This window comes from Ranitomeya variabilis, chromosome 1, assembly GCF_051348905.1.
Source record: "Ranitomeya variabilis isolate aRanVar5 chromosome 1, aRanVar5.hap1, whole genome shotgun sequence".
Taxonomy (NCBI): Eukaryota; Metazoa; Chordata; class Amphibia; order Anura; family Dendrobatidae; genus Ranitomeya; species Ranitomeya variabilis.
Genome location: NC_135232.1, coordinates 743,217,978 through 743,244,457, shown reverse-complemented (window position 1 = coordinate 743,244,457; position 26,480 = coordinate 743,217,978). Strand labels below are relative to the sequence as shown.

The window sequence follows — 26,480 nt, the reverse complement described above, 5'->3', positions numbered from 1 at the left end:
TCATTGCTGGACCCCCCGTTTTATACATGTACGGAATAACGTATAGATATGACACATGCACTTTGTGGGTACAGCCCTTTAATCTCTTTAGGACTCGCCCTAAAAACTCTTCCTCGTAGCCTTCTTGGGGGGGGGGGGGGATCGTGGTGCATCGGTTCCTGTGCTCCCTTCAATGAAGCAAATGAGAAAGAGTAAAACACTCAAAACCCCAAACCTACAATCCCAAGATATTATTTCTAAGGCGGAGAACAGTCATATGATGGACTATAGCTTGAAGTCGACCCAGATTAGTATTTTTTGATAATACCTAGAAAGATAAAAAGAGAAAAATAAAGCCAAATCAACCACAACATATGCCGGCCCTGATATAACCCAGGCTGGCTCAAAGAAAAAAAAAAAAAAAGAAACAAAGGTTATTTTTGGGAAATAAATGTATTTACAGTATTAAAATACAAAAAGTACGCCTGGTGGAAGATAACACAGGTAGGAAACTCGTGACCAACAATTCCGATCAACCCAAGTATCCAGTCATCAGGAGGCGCCCGTGGGTCAGATCACCCTCCGTGGGTCAGACCGTTCTCCGTGGGTAGTGAGAAGATCATGGAGGAGGAGTGGGGATGGGACAGGCACAACTTCATGCGGAGATCTCCATGCAGCTGCTCCCTGAATAACAGTAAGGTCAGGGGATCGCCACCGTCTGCTGCGGATCCATTACATCTGTACACCGGGGTAATCGTGGATAGACGGCAATCCTGTGTTATAAACCTACCATTCATCAACAGCTACTACAGGGTGGAGGACGAGCAGTGCTGACCACTTGGACATTTCTAATAGGATCCTTTAAAAAGGGAAGGGGGAGGTGGGGTGATAAAAAATAAAAAAAGAAATAAATTAAAAGATTTTGGGGGGGCCTAAATTCCTTTTTAGGGGCATCTGCTACCTGTTGCCCAGGTCAGTTCTTCAGTTCCCAGCTCATTGGCCAAGCTAAAACCATGAGGGATGGGTGTGAAGGGGGATCTATACATTCTACGACTGAGCACCAATTTCTGTAACCGACCTAACAAAAAAAAACAAAACAAAACAATGAACGACTGGCAGTATAACCCCTATTCTCCCCCATCCCTCAACCTCCTCATTCCCCCCCCCCTAAAAAGAAAGACTAAAATGGATCGAATTAACACTAGCGCAAATCACGTCTACTAAATCGGTGCTACATGATTTCAATACAGCGATATACGGGTACAATTATACAAAAAATGGTGTTAACATCTAAAAAAAAAAAAAAAAAAAATAATACAACAAAAACAAAGATTCCAAAACAAAACCTATTATAAAGAGTTTGTTTTTGTGTTTTTTTTCTTTTCAATTTTTCTATTTTTTTCAACTTTTTTTTTTTTTTTTTTACAGGAAAAAATACTTTTAAAGTATGCATTTAGTACAGTAAGTGTCCATTCTTTTAAAGAAAATCTACTGCAAGCAAAAGAAAATAAAATAACCTCCAGAATTAAATCACATAACAATACTAAGCATCCCCCCAAAAAAAGTGTACAATATGCACACTTAAAACAAAAATATATATATAAAAAATAAAATAAAATAAAAATAAAAATTTGAACAGGTGAAAAGATTTTCAGCTGAAATGTCTGATGTGGTAGAAAGGTCTGGATGTAACTATGAGACCCGTCTCTCCTGACCGGTGGGAAGGGAGGGCACTTTACAAAATACACTTGAAAACTGGAAAGCGGGAAACCGAGTGTCGTAACACTGGATTGTGGGGTCGTTTCCATACTACAGGACTTTTTTCTTTTATCAAAATTGTCACAGGTGAGTAGGCGGCTTCTTCTTTTAAAATGGATCCCTGGAATTCATGTACAAAGGGAAGGCATATTCCTGTCATACGCCTGAAAAGATGCCGCTTCCGCCACGGGGTAAAGACGTCTTTGTTTGTGAAGGGTTACTGGTTATTTTTGGCTTTGGCATGTGTTAAAATGTGAGATTTCAGATTGGTCGACTGGGCAAATTTCTTGTTGCAGCCGTCAAATGGGCACACGTAGGGCCGGTCGCCGGTGTGAATCCGCACGTGGGTGCGCAAATTGAAGTCCAATGAGAATCGCTTTCCACAGCCTTCAAATGTGCACTGGGAAGAAGAGGACAAAGAACAACGGTCACACCACCTAGAAGACAGAACTGAACCGACAGCAAAATCCTGAAAAATGGACCTCTGACAATGACAGAGCGCCTCCCTCTGGAGGACCTGGCACAGGCAGGCATTACATTGTCAGCCTATGGCTCTCAGAGCACACCATGCATTACTTGGTTTTCCCTGCGGGGGTGCTGCAGCTGGTTTTCAGAGGATCTGTCTAACAAAAAGGGATAACAAAAGCAGACGCCTCCTTTACTGCCACCAATATGCAGCGCGTATATATAATGCGCCCGGATCCTACCTGAAATGGTTTCTCGCCAGTATGAACCAGCTGGTGTCTTTTGAGTTTCGAGCTTTCGACAAAGGCTTTTCCACATTCAGCGCAGACGTGAACCCGTGGACCATGTGTGTGTAAGTGTTTCCTCATGGCGGAGTTATCCCTGAACATTTTTGTACATCCCTGAAAGAGAAAACAGTTCAGCAATTCAAGGCGACTGTAGACATGAAATTATTGTCCGCTGAGCCCCCGGAGTGACCCCAACCTGTGAGTGCTGTGAACAGGCCAGATCTGCACTCCCCGCAGTCCAGAGAATTAGTTGCCCGTCTCTAAGGCTATGTGCACACGATGCGGATTTGCTGCGGATCCGCAGATTTTTCCGCGCAGAAACGCCGCAGATCCGCACTGTGATGTACAGTACAATGTAAATCAATGGGATAAAAAAAAAAGCTGTGCAGATGGTGAGGAAAAAATCAGTGTGGAATTGCTGCGGATTTCAAAGTGCATGTCACTTATTTTGTGCGGATCTGCATGTTAAAAATCCGCAGTGGCAAAAACCGCACAAAATCCGCATCAATTTCGCATAAAAACCACGCCAAATCCGCAGCTGCGGATTCTGCCAGGAGATGCGGATTTTGTGCAGAAAATTCTGCACCTCTTTTCCTACGTGTGCACATAGCCTAATAGTTCAGAGTCCAGTCCCTTCCAGGAGACAAAGCTGCATGTGATTAGAGGTTACCTATTAATTGTGCTGCCGCTAGGTGGGGTCCAGATCCTGAGACCCCCAATGATTACTGAAATCACTGCTCTGAGGGGAGTGGCTCCTGCACAACTGAGCGCAGAGCGGTACAGACCAGTACACTGACTAGTGAGCCCGGACAATGCTCTGTGAGCTCGCTCAGGCAGATAGGGTGCACTTCACAGCGGTGACATAAGCACTAACTGGGGGTCTCAGGATGAACGCATGCCCCCAGATCACATGTGAAATGAAAGGTAACCTTTAGGCTGTGTGCACAAGTTCAGGAATGAATGCAGAATTTTCCTGAACAAAACCAGACATTTTCTGCAGGAAATCCGCATGCGTTTTTTTTTCGCATTTTTTTCCAGAGCTTCCCAATGCAATAATATAGCTGCAAAAAATCCGCAAAATTAATGAACATGCTGCTTTTTTTAGCGGAAAAAAACGCAGCATGTATACAAAAATTGCAGAATGCATTAAAAATGATGGGATGCTTATGTATGCGTTTTTTTAAAGGGTTTTTTCTTTGGAAAACGGCAGAAAAAACGCGAAAAATCCTGAATGTGTGCACATAGCCTGAAAGAGGTTCTGTCTATAGTCCATGTAATTGGTCACTAAGTGTGTTGTCTAAGGTCGGGGGCACAAATTCTGGGGCAGCAGAGCATCAAAAGGTGCACTTCCCACTATCAGCACTGCAACTACATAGGGTAGAGACTGGGGCACTGGAAATGTTCCCCTGCAGATATCGCCCTTTGCGCAGAGGTCGATCCTAATTTGCTGCAGGACAGACGAGCTGCAACGTGTCCTACGTTGTGTGCGGATTTATCGGCCTCATGTGGATGATTTGTGCAGTAAATCACTGCCGTCGTTCAATGCAGAATTGGCGCCAAATACCAACAACATGTGAACCACCCCCCCCTCAACTGTGCAATTTTCTCTGCGGCTTTGTTACCTCTCTCGAGTGCTGGGGGGGTTTAAACTCACCTTATGGGGGCACGCAATTGTCCTCGGAGCATCATCTTCTTTGATTTTTCTTGGCTTCATTCTTTAAAAAAAAAAAAAAATTGGATTGTTAAACATTAAAAAAGGGAAACCATCCTAAAAATAAATACAAAAACGCAACTCGAAATCTAGAAAAGAGCTCAAAACCCCCAAACCAGCAAATCTTCTATTATCCAAACTGTGAGCATTGAGAACTGTCTATATCGGTCTCAGGAAGTCATGGAGCCACTGACGCAGACTACTTGCCCATTCTGCCACTTCTGAGGGGCACAGTTTACTCCCATCATTGTAAAGAAGGGGATTTAATTACCTTGCAAACTCAGCCAGCTGCTTGGGATCAGACAGGTCGATGCCCGGTATCCCCCCAGGTGGGAGTTTCTTTCCCGTCATGTACTCGGAGTAATCGGGTGGAGAGTTCTCTCCAATAATCTGTTCCTCCACCACCGTCTCATGGTCAATGTCCTTCTTATCATCTGGAAGGAAGCCGAAGAAGAGATGGATCATTTCAAGGTCTCAATGTACAACTCGCTCTAGATCTGGAGAAGACACCCGTCACTGCGATCCACAGCTCGGAGGGCAGCGAGCCATGAGAAGAGACCCCCTGACCGAACCTGCCCTCACATACAGATAACAAGGGTCGCATCCATCAACACTACGGCTATGTGCACACGTATTCTTGGCCACTGCGGATTTTTCCACAGCAGATTTGATAAATCTGCAGGGCAAAAACGCTGCGTTTTTGCTGCAGATTTATCGTGGATTTTCTGCGGTTTTCCATAGGGGCAGCTGTAAAACCGCTGCGGAATCCGCAGAAAGAAGTGACATGCTGCGGAATGTAAACCGCTGCGTTTCCGGGCGGTATTTTCCGCAGCATGTGCACAGCGTTTTTGGTTTCCCATAGGTTTACATTGTACTGTAAACGCATGGGAAACTGCTGTGGACCCGCATCTGTGGAAACGCTGCGAATCCGCAGCAAAATCCACATCGTGTACACATAGCCAAAACATTATGGCTGTCAGACCGCTAACACTCACATCCCCTCCCCCGGCTGCGAATCCAAAGCGCGAGTTTATACTTCAGTTCATTGAGTGTCAGTGTCCTTTATAGTGGAGCTATCAAGTCACACAGAGACAAGTCCGTCATGATCACCGGAGGAGATCCGAGCCCTGGGACCTCCACCCGGATCAGCGAGGGGCTCATCATGGGCAGAAACACGGCACCCACCTGCTCAGCCATATCTAGAGGTGTGCAGAGTGTCTGTACATAGTCCGTAGTAGAGCGCTGTAAGGCCCCGAACCACGGCACATGGCGGGCTGGTGACCTTCCTACGCAGCACATAGTCGAGGTGCTGATACCTGCCAGCTAATATTTTAGCTGTGCACCCCTGCAGTCTGAGCCTATGGCTGCTCACAGGAGGACACAAGGACTGACATTTACTGTAAGGAGAGGTCACAGCCGCCCGTCACTGCTCTGTGCGCACGCAGCAGAGCTCAGGCCTTCCATTCATGCACATGACGGCACAATGTCACAGCACTCGGCCAGCAGCATTGTACCCCATCTGTCCCACCAAGAACTGGAAAATAAAGGTGGCACAAGCAAATAAACCATCATTTTCCCAGCACTATAGACAATCTCCAGCACTGAGCCGCCACATAGTGCACACCATACAAAGCTGTAACAGCGACATAACGACCGCTCCAGACAAAGTACCCCAATATCAATGGTTACAATAGTGTTAAGTTTCCCAGTGGCGCAGAGGATAGAGGACTAATTATCAGGCCCATGGTGGCCTCTACCTAAAGCCCTTATATACAGATATACAGCGCAGAACGCATTATTATACTCTGACCGCGCAGCAGACATCCTGTTACCACCATGAAGGACAGCAGATGGGAAGCCTGGCGCTCCGCGGCCTTCGGGTGCAGCCACAGGACTGTTAATGTGGTGTAACCACAAGGCCCCCCCGTGTACACGATCACTCACATGAGACATGGAGGGTCCATCATCCCAACCACAACCATATTACCAGGACAATATGAAGAGCAGAAGCCAATGCATGACAATCCGAACCATACAGATTGTAAGTTTTCAGCACGGACATATGGATACAAAGGTTTGGGCATGTTACCATGAGACACACCTGATCCCTCCTCCCCTACTATCGAGGGCGAGTCAGGACCCACAGATGATCAGGCAGTCTGGCTGATATTACTCTAATTTGTATGGCCACCATAACTTATTTCTGCTTACATGGCATGCTGGAGTTATGGTGTCTACCATGCCTCTACCACACAATATTTGACACACTGAACACAAGGGCACACAAAGCTCCCCACTGCTCCACCCGCAGATATCCGATCGATCCATGCCCTGGAAATGGGAATAGTAGATAGGGTACAGATATAAAAACCTCCCTACAGATGTAGCAGAGCTGAACATGTCACTGGCTTCTCATCTGTGCTTTTAGTTCAAACACCGCATGAAGGCAACACACGAATAAGCAGACACCGCGTGTAATGTGTGTGCGTGTAATATATGCGTGTGTGTATAATATATGCATATATGCGTGTGTGCGTATAATATATGCGAGTGTGTGTAATGTGTGTGTGATAGGGAGTATAAAAATATTTGATGCCATCATGGCCCCAATCCTGCTGTGAAGTCTGGGGCCCTCAAACATAACCAGATTCGTCAAGGTGGGATTCAAGCCCAACAGAAATATTCCACCTGGAATTCTGTGAACACCTTCTCAAGGTCCACCGGAGCACCACCAACAGTGCCTGTTGGGATGAGCTGGGCAGATTCCCTCTACACTTAGCAGTCCTGAAGAGGGCGCTGTCCTTCCAGGCTCACCTACAGAGAAGCAACCCAAGCTACCATCACCATAAAGGCCATGCTACATATAGGTGGTCCCCACAAACCAGGACCCCCGGAACAGCTCACCCAAACCCAACCTGACCGAACCGTCAACCAAAACAACCTGACAAAAGCCACAATCAGAAAGATGGGAGAGGAGGGGCAGAAGAGGTAGGTCAGTGACTGGAGGAAGGATATCATCACCTCTCAGAAACTGACCATGTCCCGGAGACTACAGACTGGCTCCATATCTAAAGAAACTCCCACCCCAGAGACTGAGCCGGTATAGACTCAGTGCCCACAATTTGGCCATCACAGACAGGAATACAAGCCCAGGGAGGACAGACTGTGCCCAAACTGCAAACTGAGGAGGAGGAGACCCACTTCCTGCAACACTGCACCAAATATTCAGCAGTGAGGGACACTCATTTCAGGAGACTCTCCAAACTCTTACAGAATTTCAGCTCTGTGAAGAGAAAACATATCCTGCTGGGGGAAGAAAAGAGCGCCGCGCAGTACGCAAGAGCGTAGCGCAGCACAGAACGCGAGAGCGGGGGAGAGAGCGCAGCGCAGAACGCAAGAGCGGGGGAGAGAGCAGTACGCGAGAGCGGGGGGAGAGCGCAGCGCAGTACGCGAGAGCAGGGGAGAGAGCGCAGAACTGACCCCCATAAAGAAGCAGCTAACGCGAAACGTGTGTCGGGGAGCCTTCTGCAGCCAGGTTATGTATTAGTACTTTTTCTCTCCTCTTTGTTACTAATGATTGAATAGCACTATGCACCTTAAGCCTGTGCACTATGCTGTTTTTACTCTAGTACAAATACTACATAGAACTATATGCAGCACTAGCAAGCATTGAAAACAGCACTACTATTATGGGAAGGTTGCATAATGTTTTGTATCAGGAGTGTGCCTTTTAGTTCTTTGGTTCTCTCACTACTATGTGATTCATCCTGCTTTGTTGGAAATTATTTGGTGAATAGATTAGCACAAATGGCTTACTGACCCTCCTTTAATATCATTAAATCACTTGAATTTATTGCTTTAAGAAGTCTAGTGATGTAGGGAGTCATTACTTATTGGAAAATCCTATGTTTACGTACTTACATCGAACTTTACAAGCACTAACCGCATGAACTATTATTCAAAAATTGGATTTTATTAATGTTGATTCCTCCTCTGTCCTAACTTAGCAACAAGAGACCAACTTATCTAAAAGAAAATAATATACACATATTTTGGCAAGAATATTCCTGTGTTTGCAGATCCATTTGGTGTATACCCACTGAAAAATATATAATTTTTTGTAAAGTGTTTGTTCTATAGTGTTTAATAAAGATTCTTGTATTTTTTTTAACTTAATTGGAATCTGCTTCCAATCTATTTATAGGTATGTTATTAGCATCAGCAGGGGTAGGCTGATGGGAGTAATAGTCCCATCAGCTGCCACCTGCTGTCTCTTATTACTTAAATGTAACTCATCATTCTACCCTGCTCGTGCCAATCGCCAGCAGAGCAGGGAAGAATGTTCAGCACCCGCCGCCGGGGAACAGCGCTTACTGTAACACGTCTTCCCTGGCGCCCGTCCTTGTGGTACTGATGTGCCACATGTGTGCCGCAAGTATTACACACACGGACACTGACCTCTTCGGTACTGGAAATATCAGAACGTGTAAAAGAGACCTTATAGCGGGTTTTTATGTTTGGCTGCTGTCACACACTAAAAGACTGCTTTTATTGCAAAAAATAGTTTTTGCATCACTATATTTTGAGAGCTATAATATTTCCATATTTTGGCCCACAGAGTCATGTGAGGTCTTGTTTTTTGCGGGACGAGTTGACGTTTTTATTGGTACCATTTTCAGGCACATGACATTTTTTGATCACTTTTTATTCCAATTTTTGTTAGGCAGAATGAACAAAAACCAGCAATTCATGAATTTCTTTTGTGGGGGGCATTCATACCGTTCTGTGTGATAAAATTGATAAAACTGTTTTATTCTTCCGGTCAGTACGATTACAGCGATACCTCATTTATATCATTTTTTTATGTTTTGGCACTTTTACACAAAAACTATTTTTTATAAAAAATAATTATTTTTGCATCCCTTTATTCTGAGAGCTATAACTTTTATTTTTCCGCTTATGGAGCAGTTTGGGGGCTTATTTTTTGCGGGACAAGACGACGTTTTCAGCGGTACCATGATTATTTATATCCGTCTTTTTGATCATCGTGTGTTATTTCACTTTTTTTTCGGCGGTATGATGATAAAGCACTATTTTTTGCCTTCATTTTTTATGGTGTTCACTAAAGGGGTCAACTGGTGGGACTGTTTTATAGGTCGGGTAGTTGCAAACACGGCGATACCAAATATGCGTACTTTCATTGTTTAGTTTTTTTTTCATTAAAATATTTATTTAGAGATAGAATAAATATTGATTTTTTTATTATTATTTTTGATTTTTTGAAAGTATTTTTACAATTATTATTATTATTTTTTTTTTACTTTTTTCCAATTTTTTTATGTTGTCCCACTGTGGGACAATCATTTTTTGCAGGCTGATCGCTTCTAAAGTTTGCAGATGAAGCAGTAACTGCAAGCCACAGAAGCTGTCAGCGCTACACTGACAGGGAGACTTGGTGATCATGCACTGCGCATGATCACCAAGTTTCGTAGCTCTGGTGACCCGGATGTTATCATGACGACTTAGGGTCACCATGACAACGATCTGGAGCCCACGTCATGCCACAGGGTCTTCGATCCAAAGGCAGAGGGGCGGTCAGCCCCTGTGCTGCTGCGATCGTGCTCGATCGCAATATTTTGGGGGTTAAAGTGCTGGGTGCCACCTGTGAGAATCAGCTGACACCCTGCGGCGATCGGCCATGCACCCCCTGTGATTGCAGCCGATTGCTCAGACGTGCTATTCCATCCATAATCAAATTGGCTGAGGTCACATGGACGGAATAGTACGTCTGATGTCAGAAAGGAGTTAAATGTATACTCCACCACATCTTGACTGAAAAAAAACAAAACAGAAATGTAGAAATGTTTGCAAATTTATAAGAAAAACTGAAATATCGCATGGTCATAAGTGTTCACAGCCTTTGCTCAGTATTGAGTAGAAGCACCTTTTGAGCTAATACAACCATGAGTCTTCTTGGGAATGATGCAACAAGTTATTCACACCAGGAGTTGGGGGATCTTCTGCCATTCTTCCTTGCAGATCCTCTCCAGTTCCGTCAGGTTGGATGGTGAACGTTGGTGGACAGCCATTTTCAGGTCTCTCCAGAGATGCTCACTTGGGTTTAGGTCAGGGCTCTGGCTGGGCCAGTGAAGAATGGTCACAGAGCTGTTCTGAAGCCAATCCTTTGTTATTTTAACTGTGTGCTTAGGGTCATTGTCTTGTTGGAAGGTGAACCTTCGGCCAAGTCTAAGGTCCAGAGCACCCTGGAAGAGGTTTTCACCCAGGATATCTCTGTATTTGACCACATTCATGTTTCCTTCAATGACAACCAGTCATCCTGTCCCTACTGATGAAAAACACCCCCATAGCATGATGCTGCCACCACCATGTTTCACTGTTGGGATTTATTGGGCAGGTGATGAGCAGTGCCTGGTTTTCTCCACACATACCACTTAGAATTATCACCAAAAAGGTCTATCTTCGTCTCATCCGACCAGAGAATCCTGTTTCTCATAGTCTGGGAGTCCTTCATGTGTTTTTTAGCAAAATCTATGCAGGCTTTCATGTGTCTTACACTGAGGAGAGGCTTCCGTCAGGCCAATCTCCCATAAAGGCCCGACTGGTGGAGGGCTGCAGTGATACTTGACTTTGTTGAACTTTCGCCCATCTCCCTACCGTATTTCTAGAGCTCAGCCACAGTGATCTTGGGGTTCTTCTTTACCTCTCTCACCAAGGCTCTTCTCCCACAATTGCTCAGTTTGGCTGGACGGTTAGGTCTAGAAAGACTTCCGGTGGTCCCAAACTTCTTCCATTTAAGGATTATGGAGGCCACTCTGCTCTTAGGAACCTTGAGTACTGCAGAAATTCTGTTGTAACCTTGCCCAGATCTGTGCCATGCCACAATTCTGTCTCTGAGCTCCTAGGCCAGTTCCTTTGACCTCATGATTCTCATTTGGTCTGACATGCACTGTGAGCTGTGAGGTCTTATATGGACTGGTGTGTGCCTTTCCAAATCAAGTCCTATCAGTTTAATTAAACACAGCTGGACTTCAATGAAGGAGTAGAACCATCTCAAGGAGGATCACAAGGAAATGGACAGCACGTGACTTAAATATGAGTGTCTGAGCAAAGGGTCTGAATACTTATGACCATGTGATATTTCAGGTTTTCTTTATTAAATTTGCAAAAATTACTACATTTCTGTTTTTCAGTCAAGATGGGGTGCAGAGTGTACATTAATGTGAAAAATATTAACTTTTTTGAATTTACCAAATGGCTTCAATGAAACAGAGTGAAAAATTTAACCCCTTTCTGACATTAGACGTACTATTTCGTCGAGGTGACCTGGGCCTGTAGGACCATCGACGGGATACTACGTCATATGCGATCAGCTGCGCTCACGGGGGAAGCGCGGCCGATTATCACAGCTGACATCCGGCACTATGTGACAGGAGCACTACAGGCACTTTAACCTCCAGAACACTGCGATCAAACAAGATCGCAGCGTTCCGGTGGCATAGAGAAGCATCGTGCAGGGAGGGTGCTTCCTGCGTGCTTCCCTGAGACCCTCAGAACAACGTGATGTGATCGCGTTCTTCCGAAGGCCTGCTCCCTGCAGGCCCCCGGATCCAAGATGGCCGCGGGGTCCTTCTGGGTCCTGCAGAGAGGTGGCTTCTCAGTGCCTGCTCAGAGCAGGCAAGCCTACTGTACTGCCTGTCAGATCGCTGATCTGACACAGTGCTCTGCAAAGTGTCAGTGCTCTGCAAAGTGTCAGATCAGCGATCTGACACTATATGGTGATGTCCCACCCTGGGATAATGTAAAAAAGTAAGAAGAAAAATATTACACTGTGTAAAAATATATTTTTTTAAATTCCCAAATAAAGAAAACAAATATATATATTGTTCCAATAAATACATTTCTTTATGTAAATGAAAAAAAACAATAAAAGTACACATATTTAGTATTGCCGCGTCCGTAACGACCAGACCTATAAAACTGTCCCACTAGTTAACCCCTTCAGTGAAAACCGTAAAAAAAAGAAAAAGAGGCAAAAAATCCTTTAATATCATACCGCCGAACAAAAAGTGGAATAAAACGCAATCAAAAAGATGGATATAAATAAACATGAGATATCGCTGTAATCATACTGACCCGAAGAATAAAACTGCTTTATCAATTTTACCAAACACGGAACAGTATAAACGCCCCCGCCCCAAAAGAAACTCATGAATTGCTGGTTTTTGTTCATTCTACAAAAATCGGAATAAAAAGCGATCAAAAAATGTCATGTGCCCGAAAATGGTACCAGTAAAAACATCAACTGGTCCCGCAAAAAACAAGAACTCACATGACTCTGTGGACCAAAATATGGAAAAATTATAGCTCAGAATGTGGTCGCAAAAACTATTTTTTAAAATAAAAAGCATCTTTTAGTGTGTGACAGCTGCCAATCATAAAAACCCGATATAAATAGTAAATCAAAACCCCCTTTATCACCGCCTTAGGGAAAAATAATAAAATAAAAAAAAAATGTATTTCCATTTTCCCATTAGGGTTAGGCCTCTTTTCACACTAGCGTCGTACGACGCACGTTGCAATGCGTCGTTTTGGAATAAAAACGCATTCTGCAAAATTGCTTGCAGGATGCGTTTTTTCTCCATAGACTAACATTAGCGACGCATTGCCACACGTCGCAACTGTCATGCGACGGTTGCGTCGGACCGTCGGCACAAAAAAACGTTGCATGTAACGTTTTTTGGTGCGTTGTGTCCAGCATTTCCGACAGCGCATGCGCGGCCAGAACTCCGCCCCCTCCTCCCCGGAGCTCACAATGGGGCAGCGGATGCGTGGAAAAACTGCATCCGCTGCCCCCATTGTGCGGCGCTTTCACAGTATGCGTCGGTATGTCGTACGACGCTAGTGTGAAAGTAGCCTTAGAGTTGGGGTTAGGATTACGTTTACGGTCGGGTTAGGGGTGTGGTTAGGTTTGGGATTGGTGGTGTGTTGGGGTTAGGGGTGTGACTAGGGGTGTGTTGGGGTTAGGGGTGTGATTAGGGGTGGAGTTAGAATTGGGGGTTTCCACTGTTTAGGCACATCAGGGGCTCTGCAAACGCAACATGACGTCCGATCTCAATTCCATTCAATTCTGAGTTGAAAAAGTAAAACGGCACTCCTTCCCTTCCGAGCTCTGCGGTGCGCCAAACAGTGGTTTACCCCCATATATGGGGTATCAGCGTACTCAGGTCAAATTGGACAACATTTGTGGTCCAATTTCTCCTGTTATCCTTGGGAAAATAAAAAATTGGGGGCGAAAAGATCATTTTTTGTGAAAAAAATATAATTTTTTATTTTTACGGCTCTACATTATAAACTTTTGTGAAGCACTTGGGGGATCAAAGTGCTCACCACACATCTAGATAAGTTCCTCAGGGAGGAGACGCTCGGAACAACGCGATCACATCGTGTTGTTCTGAGGGTCTCAGGTAAGCACGCAGGGAGCCCCCTCCCTGCGTGATGCTTCCCAATGCCACAGGAACGCTGCGATCTCGCAGTGTTTCGGGGGTTAAAGTTCCGGGAGCGGTCCATGACCGCTCCTGGCACATAGTGCCAGATGTCAGCTGCGATAATCAGCTGACACCCGGCCGTGCTCCCCCCATGAGCGCGGCTGATTGCATATGACGTACTTTCCCGTCGATGGTCAAACGGGCAAAGGTCACCTTGACGGGATAGTACGTCTAATGTCAGAAAGGGGTTCAGTATTTTGTGACATATCTCTCTGATTTAAGGGCATGAAAATTCAAAGTTGGAAAATTGCGAAAATTTCAACATTTTCATCAAATTTCAGTTTTTTTCACAAATAAATGCAAATATTATCAAATACATTTTACCACTATCATGAAGTACAATATACCGTATGTCACAAGAAAACAAATGTCAGAATCACCGGGATCCGTTGAAGCATTCCAGAGGTATAACCTGACAGTGGTCAGAGTTGATCAAATTGGCCCGGTCATTAACGTGCAAACCACCCTTGTGGGTAAAGGGGTATGAATACTTTCAGTGCCCACTGTAATGTATGTATGTATGATAGATATATATTCAAATTTCCTTCTCACCCCTCACCACTCAATGGGGGTGGTCTGCTGTCCTTTCTCATTCTCCGGTCCTCTACCGGAGGCCTGGGAGTTTAACCCCTTAGTGACAGAGCCAATTTGCAGCCTAATGACAGCCAATTTTTACAATTCTGACCCAATTTTTACAATTCTGACCACTGTCACTTTGTGGTTATAACGCTGGAATGTTTTTTCGTGACATATTGTACTACTTTATGTTAGTGGTAAAAGTTCTTTGATATGTGTGTTTATGGAAAAAACAGAAATATGGCGAAAAATTAGGTTCCCTTTAAGGGCATAAAAATTCTGTCACCCCAAAATCGAAGTTGAGCTAAGCCCACCAGCGTCAGGGGCTTATCTACAGCATTCTGTAATGCTGTAGATAAGCCCCCGATGTATCCTGAAAGATGAGAAAAAGAGGTTAGATTATACTCACCTGGGAGCGGTCCGATCCGATGGGCGTCATGGTCCGGGGCCTCCCATCTTCTTACGATGACGTCCTCTTCTTGTCTTCACGCCACAGCCCTGGCGCAGGCGTACTGATCTGCCTTGTTGAGGGCAGAGCAAAGTACTGCAGTGCGCAGGCGCCGGGAAAGGTCAGAGAGGCCCGGCGCCTGCGCACAGCAGTACTTTGCTCTGCCCTCAACAGGGCAGACAAAGTACGCCTGTGCCGGAGCCGCAGCGTGAAGACAAGAAGAGGACGTCATCGTAAGAAGATGGGAGGCCCTGGACCAGACCGCGACGCCCATCGGACCGGACCGCCCCTGGGTGAGTATAATCTAACCTCTTTTTCTCATCTTTCAGGTTACATCGAGGGCTTATCTACAGCATTCCAGAATGCTGTAGATAAGCCCCTGATGCCGGTGGGCTTAGGCTACTTTCACACTAGCGTCGTGCACTGCACGTCGCTATGCGACGTTGCAGCGCAGCGACGCATAGTGTGGAAGCGCCGCACAACGGGGGCAGCGGATGCTGTTTTACATCGCATCCGCAGCCCCATTGTGATGTGCGGGGAGGCGGGGGCGGAGTTAAAAGTCGCTATCGACGCACAAAAAAAGTTACATGTAACGTTTTTTTTGTGCCGACGGTCCGACGCAACAGTCACACGACAGTTGCGACGTGTGGCAATGAGTCGCTAATTCAAGTCTATGGAGAAAAAACGCATCCTGCAAGCAATTTTTCAGGATGCGTTTTGTCTACAGAACGACGCATAGCGACGTGCAGTGCACGACGCTAGTGTGAAAGAGGCCTTAGCTAACCTTCGATTTTGGGGGTGACAGGTTCCCTTTAAATCAGAGAGAGGTGTCACATAAACTAGTTAATAAGTAACATTTCCCACATGTCTACTTTACATCAGAACAATTTTAGAAACAATTTTTTTTTTGTTAGGACGTTATAGGGGTTAAAAGTTGACCAGTGATTTCTGATTTTTCCAACAAAATTTACAAACTTTTTTTTTTATTTTTTTTTTTTTAGGGACCACCTCACATTTGAAGTGACTTTGGGGAGGTCAGTATAACAGAAAATACCCAAAAGTGACACCATTCTAAAAACTGCGCAAAACCACATTCAAGAAGTTTATTAACCTTTCAGGTGCTTCACGAGAACTAAAGCAAAGTAGAAGGAAAAAAATGAACATTTTACTTTTTTCACAAAAAATATACTTTGCAACTAATTTTTTTCTATTTTCACAAGGGTATCAGGAGAAAATGGACCACAAAATTTGTTGTGCAATTTCTCCTGAGTACACCAAAACTCCGCATGTCGGGGGGAAAGCCACTGTTTGGGTGCATGGCAGGGCTCAGAAGGGAGGGAGCACCATTTGACTTTTTGAATGCAAAATTGGCTGGAATCAATGATGGTGCAATATTGTGTTTGGAGACCCCCTGATGTACCTAAACAGTGGAAACCCCCCAGTTCTAACTCCAACTCTAACCCCTATCCTCACTTTAGCTCAACTCTAAGGCTACTTTCACACTAGCGTCGGGCACTGCAAGTCGCAATGCGTCGTTGTGGAGAAAAAACGCATCCTGCAAAGTTGCCCGCAGGAAGCGTTTTTTTTTTCCATAGACTTTTATTAGCGACGCAGTGCCACACGTCGCAACTGTCGTCCGTTGTTTGTGCGATCACATCAGAGGAGAGAGAAATTAAATAGCAAATCAGACTTTTTTCTGCGGTTGCCGTTATACCGTTAATAACGGCGATCGCAACACTGAATCATGTTCTCTGGGGTATCAGCTACCCCCGGTAACACATGCATGGAGGGGCTGTTTGTTGGGCTCTCCATGCATGTGTTGTGTCACACAGCTGCGACACATACATCTACGGCGCCGGACAGCTGATTATCGGGAGCGTTCCAGGTATCCGGGTTACCGATGCAGCTATTCCAGAAGTGCTATAGCGATTTGGATAAGTAGTTATCCACAGCTATTCGATCATCCCTAAAGCGGAGTTCACAATTCCTAGCCACACCCAGGCCTGATTACTGCCACACCCATTCTCAATTAGGTAATCACTTAAATAGGACCTGCCTGACAAAGTGAAGTAGACCAAAAGATCCTGAAAAACTAGACATCATGCCACGATCCAAAAGAAATTCTGGAACAAATGAGAAACAAAGTAATTGGCTATAAAGCCATTTCTAAAGCTTTGGGACTCCAGCAAACCACAGCGAGAGCCATTATCCATTAATGGCAAAAACAAGGAAAAGTGGTGAACCGTCCCAGGAGAGGCACGGCAACCAAAATTGGAACGCAGAGATAACTCATCCAAGAGGTCACAAAACATCCCACAACAACATCTAAAGAACTGCTGGCCTCACTTGCCTCAGGTAAGGTCAGTGTTCATGACTCCAACATAAGAGACTGGGAAAAAAATGGCCTGCATGGCAGAGTTCAAAGACAAAAACCACTGCTGAACAATAAGGCTACGTTCACATTTGCGTTGTGCGCCGCAGTGTCGGCGCCGCAGCGCACAACGCAAACAAAAACGCGGCAAAACGCACGCTAAAACGCTGCGTTTTGCGCCGCATGCGTCGTTTTTGGCCGAAAGTTGGACGCAAAAAAAATGCAACTTGATGCGTTTCTTGCGTCCAACGCTTGCGGCCATGCGGCGCAAAACGCAGCACAACGCATGTCCATGCGCCCCCATGTTAAATATAGGGGCGCATGACGCATGCGGCGCCGCTGCGGCGCCCGACGCTGCGGCGCTTACCGCAAATGTGAACGTAGCCTTAGTCTCCTCTCAGTTTTTCCAGAAAACATCTTGATGATCTCAGACTTTTGGGAGAATACTCTGTGGACTGACGAGTAGTGTTGAGCATTCCGAAACCGCAAGTATCGGGTTATCGGCCGATATTTGCGGTATCGGAATTCCGATACCGAGTTCTGATATTTTTGCGATATCGGGATCAGAATGCATATTCATGTGTAAAATAAAGAATAAAAATAAAAAATAGGGATATACTCACCCTCTGACGCGCCCTGGTTGTAACCGCTGCAACCGGCAGCCTCCGTTCCTAAGAATGAGCGAGTGAAGGACCTGCGATGACGTCGCGGTCTTGTGATTGGTCGCGTGAGCGGTCACATGAGCGGTCACGCGACCAATCACAAGCCGCCACGTCATCGAAGGTCCTTCACTTGCTCATTCTTAGGAACGGAGGCTGCCGATTAACACCGCTAGGGGTGAGTATATCCATATTTTTTATTTTTATTCTTTATTTTTCACATGAATATGGATCCCAGGGGCCTGAAGGAGAGTCTCCTCTCCTCCAGACCCTGGGAACCATCCAGGATAGCTTCCGATACTTGTGTCCCATTGACTTGTATTGGTATCGGGTATCGGTGATATCAGATATTTTTCGGATATCGGCCGATACTATCCGATACTTTCAAGTATCGGAAGGTATCGCTCAACACTACTGACGAGACAAAAGTTAACCTTTTTGGAACGAGCAGGAACCATTACATTTGGCGTAGAAGTGACAGCATTTCAGAAAAGTAACATCACACCGAGAGTAAAATATGATGGTGGTAGTAGTGTGGTCTGGGAATGTTTTGCAGCTTCAGGACCTAGAAGGCCTGCTGTGGTAAATGGAACCATGAATTCTGCTGTCTACCAAAAAGTCCTGAAGGAGAATGTCCGGCCATCCGTTCGTGACCTCAAACTGAAACGCACTTGGGTTATGGAGCAGGACAATAATCCAAAACACACCAGAAGGTCCGCCTCTGAATGGCTTAAGAAAAACAAAATTAAGACTTTGGAGTAGTCTAGTCGAAGTCCAGTCCAGTGTAGTCAAAGTCCAGACGAGTGATGAGCAAGCACGCTCGAGTGCTAATAGAGTATCTTCAGCATGCACGCTCGCTCATCACTAGTCCTGACCTTAAAAAGGGGTATCCAGGACATTGCAAAAAAAAAAAAAAAATCAATAAATGTATCAAGCATTATCAGTCAGATTACTGCAACTTAGGCCTCTTTCACACTTCAGTTGTTTGGCGTCAGTCTAAAACCACCAGTTTCCTCAAATAACGGATCCGTCATTTTTTTTTGGCGGATCCGTTATTTTCCCATATTTTCCCGTATTGGCGACGGATTGTGACGGATGGTCGTCCGTTCCATCCGTCATGCGACGGATCCGTTGAAATTTGGCGGACGTTGTCTAGACATAGACGGACATTGAAACGTTTTTGTCAACGCCGAAATGGCGGTTCGCGGCGGATCTGTCGCGTCCGTCATTCCATAGAATGGCCGCCTATGGGCGACGGATCCGTCGCGACCGTCATTTCGGCGGATCCGTCACCCCAATCCGCTTTTTCAATTGCGCATGCTCCAAAAAGTAGATACTTTTCCCAGACAACCCCCAAGTAACGGATCCGTCAAAAAAACGGATCCGTTGGAACCGTTTTCTCAACAATTGTGACGGATCCGTCACTATGTCGGAAGTGACTGACGCCAAACAACTGAAGTGTGAAAGAAGCCTTAAAGGGAATCTGTCCCCTCATTTTTCACATATAAACTGCGGCCCCCACCATTAGGGGCTTATATATAGCATTCTGTAATGCTGTAGATAAGCCCCCGATGTATCCTGAAAGATGAGAAAAATAGGTTAGATTATACTCACCCAGGGGCGGTCCCGTTGTGGTTTGGTCCGGTCCGGGGCCTCCCATATTCATGCGATGACGTCCTCTTCCTTGCTTCTGTCGCGCTCCTGCCCCAAGCGCAGGCGAACTTTGTCTGTCCTGTTGAGGGCAGAGCAAAGTACTGCAGTGCGCAGGTGCTGGGCCTCTCTGACCTTTCCGGCGCCTGCGCACTGCAGTACTTTGCTCCGCTCTCAACAGGGCAGACAAAGTACGCCTGAGCTCGGCGCAGGAGCGCGACAGAAGCGAGGAAGAGGACGTCATCGCATGAAGATGGGAGTATAATATAACTTGTTTTTCTTATCTTTCAGGATACATGGGGGGGGGGGGGAGGGGGGCTTATCTACAGCATTACAGAATACTGTAGATAAGGCCCTAATTGCGGTGGCTGCAGCTTATAGGCGGAAAATGAGGTGACAGATTCCCTTTACCTGTTGTGCCGTTCTCTCCTGATACAGGGAGGTCACAGACGCTCCTGCCGGTGATTCAGCTGCCGGTGCCGACGCGACAGGGAGGGACTTCCCAAGTCATTCTGATTGACAGCGGGCACACCCAGTTAGGCAGTGGGAATCTGGCTGTCAATCAGAATGACCTTTGAAGTCCCGCCCCGTCAACAGAGGTCCGGAAAAGAAGCCTCCGCTTTCTAGACGAACGGCGCAGGCAGAAAATTTCAATTACCTGCTTGTTAGTGCTTAGATACATTTTTTGTAAAGCCCCTAATATACCCTTTAAAGGGAATCTGTCACCCCAAAAATGGCCTATAAGTAAAGGCCACCGGCATCAGGGGCTTATCTACAGCATTCTGTAATGCTATACATAAGCCCCCGATGTAACCTGAAACATAAGAAAAAACGGTTATATTATACTCACCCAGGGGTGGTCCGATGGGTGTCGCAGCTCCTGCGCAGGCGTACTTTGTCTGCCCTGTTTAGGGCAAAGTACTGCAGTACGCAGGTGACGGGAAGGTGTATAGATCTCCTGCCCCTGGTACACACAGACACACACTGCTCAGTATATAGATCTCCTGCCCCTGGTACACACACTGCTCGGTATATAGATCTCCTGCCCCCGGTACACACACTGCTCGGTATATAGATCTCCTGCCCCCGGTACACACACTGCTCGGTTTTTAGATCTCCTGCCCCCGGTACACAGACACACACTGCTTGGTGTATAGATCTCCTGCCCCCGATACACACACTGCTCGGTGTATAGATCTCCGGCCCCTGGTACACACACTGCTCGGTGTATAGATCTCCTGCCCCCGGTACACACAGACACACACTGCTCGGTATATAGATCTCCTGCCCCCGGTACACACACTGCTCGGTATATAGATCTCCTGCCCCGGTACACACTGCTCGGTATATAGATCTCCTGCCCCCGGTACACACACTGCTCGGTGTATAGATCTCCTGCCCCCGGTACACACACTGCTCGGTATATAGATCTCCTGCCCCCGGTACACAGACACACACTGCTTGGTGTATAGATCTCCTGCCCCCGATACACACACTGCTCGGTGTATAGATCTCCTGCCCCAGGTACACACACTGCTCGGTGTATAGATCTCCTGCCCCCGGTACACACACTGCTCGGTATATAGATCTCCTGCCCCCGGTACACACACTGCTCGGTAAATAGATCTCCTGCTCCCGGTACACACTGACACACACTGCTCGGTATATAGATCTCCTGCCCCCGGTACACACACTGCTCGGTATATACACTCACTGGCCACTTTATTAGGTACACCTGTCCAACTTCTTGTTAACACTTAATTTCTAATCAGCCAATCACATGGCGGCAACTCAGTGCATTTAGGCATGTAGACATGGTCAAGACAATCTCCTGCAGTTCAAACCGAGCATCAGTATGGGGAAGAAAGGTGATTTGAGTGCCTTTGAACGTGGCATGGTTGTTGGTGCCAGAAGGGCTGGTCTGAGTATTTCAGAAACTGCTGATCTACTGGGATTTTCACGCACAACCATCTCTAGGGTTTACAGAGAATGGTCCGAAAAAGAAAAAAAATCCAGTGAGCGGCAGTTCTGTGGGCGGAAATGCCTTGTTGATGCCAGAGGTCAGAGGAGAATGGGCAGACTGGTTCGAGCTGATAGAAAGGCAACAGTGACTCAAATCGCCACCCGTTACAACCAAGGTAGGCCTAAGAGCATCTATGAACGCACAGTGCGTCGAACTTTGAGGCAGATGGGCTACAGCAGCAGAAGACCACACCGGGTACCACTCCTTTCAGCTAAGAACAGGAAACTGAGGCTACAATTTGTACAAGCTCATCGAAATTGGACAGTAGAAGATTGGAAAAACGTTGCTTGGTCTGATGAGTCTCGATTTCTGCTGCGACATTCGGATGGTAGGGTCAGAATTTGGCATAAACAACATGAAAGCATGGATCCATCCTGCCTTGTATGGAGCACCTTTGGGATGTGCAGCCGACAAATCTGCGGCAACTGTGTGATGCCATCATGTCAATATGGACCAAAATCTCTGAGGAATGCTTCCAGCACCTTGTTGAATCTATGCCACGAAGAATTGAGGCAGTTCTGAAGGCAAAAGGGGGTCCAACCCATTACTAGCATGGTGTACCTAATAAAGTGGCCGGTGAGTGTAGATCTCCTGCCCCCGGTACACACACTGCTCGGTGTATAGATCTCCTGCCCCCGGTAAACACACTGCTCGGTGTATAGATCTCCTGCCCCCAGTACACACACTGCTCGGTGTATAGATCTCCTGCCCCCGGTACACACACTGCTCGGTGTATTGATCTCCTGCCCCCGGTACACACACTGCTCGGTGTATAGATCTCCTGCCCCCGGTACACACACTGCTCGGTATATAGATCTCCTGCCCCCGTTACACACACTGCTCGGTATATAGATCTCCTGCCCCCGGTACACACACTGCTCGGTGTATTGATCTCCTGCCCCCGGTACACACACTGCTCGGTGTATAGATCTCCTGCCCCCGGTACACACACTGCTCGGTGTATTGATCTCCTGCCCCCGGTACACACACTGCTCGGTGTATTGATCTCCTGCCCCCGGTACACACACTGCTCGGTGTATTGATCTCCTGCCCCCGGTACACACACTGCTCGGTGTATAGATCTCCTGCCCCCGGTACACACACTGCTCGGTATATAGATCTCCTGCCCCCGTTACACACACTGCTCGGTATATAGATCTCCTGCCCCCGGTACACACACTGCTCGGTGTATTGATCTCCTGCCCCCGGTACACACACTGCTCGGTGTATAGATCTCCTGCCCCCGATACACACACTGCTCGGTGTATTGATCTCCTGCCCCCGGTACACACACTGCTCGGTGTATTGATCTCCTGCCCCCGATACACACACTGCTCGGTGTATTGATCTCCTGCCCCCGGTACACACACTGCTCGGTGTATTGATCTCCTGCCCCCGATACACACACTGCTCGGTATATAGATCTCCTGCCCCCGGTACACACACTGCTCGGTGTATTGATCTCCTGCCCCCGGTACACACACTGCTCGGTGTATAGATCTCCTGCCCCCGATACACACACTGCTCGGTGTATTGATCTCCTGCCCCCGGTACACACACTGCTCGGTGTATTGATCTCCTGCCCCCGATACACACACTGCTCGGTATATAGATCTCCTGCCCCCGGTACACACACTGCTCGGTGTATAGATCTCCTGCCCCCGGTACACACACTGCTCGGTGCATTGATCTCCTGCCCCCGGTACACACACTGCTCGGTGCATTGATCTCCTGCCCCCGTTACACACACGGCTCGGTGCATTGATCTCCTGCCCCCGTTACACACACTGCTCGGTGTATAGATCTCCTGCCCCCGGTACACACACTGCTCGGTGCATTGATCTCCTGCCCCCGTTACACACACGGCTCGGTGCATTGATCTCCTGCCCCCGTTACACACACTGCTCGGTGTATAGATCTCCTGCCCCCGGTACACACACTGCTCGGTGTATAGATCTCCTGCCCCCGGTACACACACTGCTCGGTGTATAGATCTCCTGCCCCCGGTACACACACTGCTCGGTGTATAGATCTCCTGCCCCCGGTACACACACTGCTCGGTGTATAGATCTCCTGCCCCCGGTACACACACTGCTCGGTGCATTGATCTCCTGCCCCCGTTACACACACACTGCTCGGTGTATTGATCTCCTGCCCCCGGTACACACACTGCTCGGTGTATAGATCTCCTGCCCCCGGTACACACACTGCTCGGTGCATTGATCTCCTGCCCCCGTTACACACACTGCTCGGTGTATAGATCTCCTGCCCCCGGTACACACACTGCTCGGTGCATTGATCTCCTGCCCCCGGTACACACACTGCTCGGTGTATAGATCTCCTGCCCCCGGTACACACACTGCTCGGTGTATAGATCTCCTGCCCCCGGTACACACACTGCTCGGTGTATTGATCTCCTGCCCCCGGTACACACACTGCTCGGTGTATTGATCTCCTGCCCCCGGTACACACACTGCTCGGTGTATTGATCTCCTGCCCCCGTTACACACACTGCTCGGTGTATAGATCTCCTGCCCCCGTTACACACACTGCTCGGTGTATAGATCTCCTGCCCCTGGTACACACACTGCTCGGTGTATAGATCTCCTGCCCCTGGTACACACACTGCTCGGTGTATAGATCTCCTGCCCCCGGTACACACACTGCTCGGTGCATTGATCTCCTGCCCCCGTTACACACACACTGCTCGGTGTATTGATCTCCTGCCCCCGGTACACACACTGCTCGGTGTATAGATCTCCTGCCCCCGGTACACACACACTGCTCGGTGTATTGATCTCCTGCCCCCGGTACACACACACTGCTCGGTGTATTGATCTCCTGCCCCCGGTACACACACTGCTCGGTGTATAGATCTCCTGCCCCCGGTACACACACTGCTCGGTGTATTGATCTCCTGCCCCCGGTACACACACTGCTCGGTGTATAGATCTCCTGCCCCCGGTACACACACTGCTCGGTGTATAGATCTCCTGCCCCCGGTACACACACACTGCTCGGTGTATTGATCTCCTGCCCCCGTTACACACACACTGCTCGGTGTATTGATCTCCTGCCCCCGGTACACACACTGCTCGGTGTATAGATCTCCTGCCCCCGGTACACACACTGCTCGGTGCATTGATCTCCTGCCCCCGGTACACACACTGCTCGGTGTATTGATCTCCTGCCCCCGGTACACACACTGCTCGGTGTATAGATCTCCTGCCCCCGGTACACACACTGCTCGGTGCATTGATCTCCTGCCCCCGTTACACACACACTGCTGGGTACACACATCTCTACAGTGACGGTGCCCGGTCCCGGAGATCAGCCGTGGCGCGCCCCTCCCCCGTCTCCTCATGAAGTGCGCCATTGCGGCCTAGTCCCGGGCCTCCGCCTCCTCCCGCCCGGCCGCCGCCATGTTCCGCCGCCATCTTCCCCGGCTCAGTCTCTCCCTCTCACACACGGCCATGTTTTTTTCGGCTCCGCCATACTGTCCAGCGAACATGGCGGCGCCCAGCACACGTCGGCTGCAGTCGGCTCCCGGCCGCGCTCACTCACCCGAGGCCCACATGGTGACGGAGAACTCGCCCTCCAGGGTCTTGATCTGCACCTGCTTCTGCTCCCATTTGCGGCCCGCGGCCTCGGCGCCGCTCAGGTATCCGCTCTTCTTGCTGCTCTTCTTGCCGCTGCCGCCTTTCTTCACGCTGCGGCCTCCGGAGCTCTTCCCGGCCACCGTCACCAGCGTCTGCTCGATGTACTCGTCGTCCCCGCTAGGGGTCGGCACCGGGATGACGATCTGGTCGTCGTCGTAGCCGCCGTCCGCCCGCAGGTCCGAGTCATCGCCGCCCACCACCTCCTCCCGGGTCTGCACCAGGATCACCTCCTGATGGTGGTGGTGGTGGTGCACGTCCGGGTCCAGCGGCTGCAGCGCGATCATGGGCTGGTGGTGGTGATGGTGGTGGTGAAGGGGGTCGTCTTCATCGTCCTCGTCGTCCACCACACTGACCACGGTCGTCTCGATCGTCTCCACCGGGATAGATTCCACCTCGATCTCGTGCAGCTCCACCAGCTCGGCCGGCATTTCCGAGCCGTCGGCGGCGATATACAGCGTGTCGCCCGACGCCATCGTCCTGTCCCCCCCAGTCCCGATTTTTCCGTTTTTTTTTCCGGATTATTTATTATTATATTTTTTTCTTCGTCCTCCTTCAATACAAATAGCAACTCCAGCCCGCAAATCTCGCCGCCGTCCGCTCCGGCATCATCTCGCGAGAGCAGACATTTCAACGGCCGCGCTGCTGCTGGGAGGAGGCGGCGGGCGGCATCCTGGCATCTGGGGGGCGGAGCCGCCAGCTGCGGGGACTGGGGTCACGTGCTCCGGCCGCGTCACGTGCTGTCGGGGACGTCACGAGCCGTCAGTGTCTGTGCGCGGGCGGCGTTTCCTCAGCGGTGACACCTGACAGGCTGAGCCCACGGACGATCCTCCTCCAGTTCTTTGTTTTACTTTTTCTACCAATAAAGTTTGATAATTTTATTTTGAGAACTTGTCATTTCTGCGAGATATAGATGAACCAATCAGATTAACGCTTTCCAAATGGAAATGTAAGCAGCTTTCTGATTGGTTGCTATGGGCAACTCAGCTGTTTTGTGTTTTTCTTCATTTTGACATGTTTGCTGTCAATGAATGGAAACTGTGATGGTCGCGCATGTTGTGCCAGTTATATCCAGGCTAGGATGCAGTGGTTCCTGTGTGGCCCTTGAATATGTGGCCCCTGAATATGGCCGAGTTATTCAGCTGCCCCTTCGCCTTTCCAGCAATCAGGATGAGCTGTGTGCCGCTGTCGGCTGATTCTGAGTCCATTGTAGCACCATCCCCCCCATGCCAACCTGACAGCGGGGTGCCCATGGGTCGCCGGCTGAAGACTCCAGGTGCTGGACTCATGGTGCTTCTGTGAAGCCCGTCCACAGGCTGGTCTTCATAGGA

At 48.1% G+C, this 26,480-nt stretch overlaps 2 protein-coding genes across 3 annotated transcripts in view; one reads left to right on the top strand and one right to left on the bottom strand.

The window, feature by feature from the left end:
* Positions 1 to 413: 413 nt before the first annotated feature.
* YY1 (YY1 transcription factor) lies at positions 414 to 25,820 on the bottom strand. Of its 2 annotated transcripts, none has more exons than XM_077269604.1 (5): positions 25,058 to 25,820; positions 4,472 to 4,634; positions 4,144 to 4,204; positions 2,445 to 2,603; positions 414 to 2,137 (listed from the first exon to the last, which is right to left on the bottom strand). In XM_077269604.1, the coding sequence occupies exons 1-5, from the start codon at positions 25,623 to 25,625 to the stop codon at positions 1,955 to 1,957; spliced, it is 1,134 nt and encodes a 377-aa protein (XP_077125719.1). In that variant the 5' UTR covers positions 25,626 to 25,820; the 3' UTR covers positions 414 to 1,954. The 2 variants fall into 2 exon arrangements, with proteins under 2 accessions (XP_077125719.1, XP_077125724.1); XM_077269609.1 differs by having other exon boundaries at positions 414 to 1,057.
* Positions 25,017 to 26,480, top strand: part of DEGS2 (delta 4-desaturase, sphingolipid 2) — a 29,934-nt gene continuing 28,470 nt past the window's right edge. The window contains exon 1 of the mRNA XM_077269627.1: positions 25,017 to 25,154. The gene's annotated coding sequence lies outside the window, so the exon portion shown is untranslated. The remainder of the gene's footprint in view (positions 25,155 to 26,480) is intronic.

Bases quoted from the DNA above. Each gene is read 5' to 3' on its own strand.
- YY1 (XM_077269604.1), bottom strand. From the start codon at position 25,625: ATGGCGTCGGGCGACACGCTGTATATCGCCGCCGACGGCTCGGAAATG. The intron at 4,205-4,471 runs GTAATTAAATCC...TTTTTTTTAAAG, and splicing joins CAGCTGGCTGAGTTTGCAAG to AATGAAGCCAAGAAAAATCA. The intron at 2,138-2,444 runs GTAGGATCCGGG...TCTTCTTCCCAG, and splicing joins CTGGCGAGAAACCATTTCAG to TGCACATTTGAAGGCTGTGG.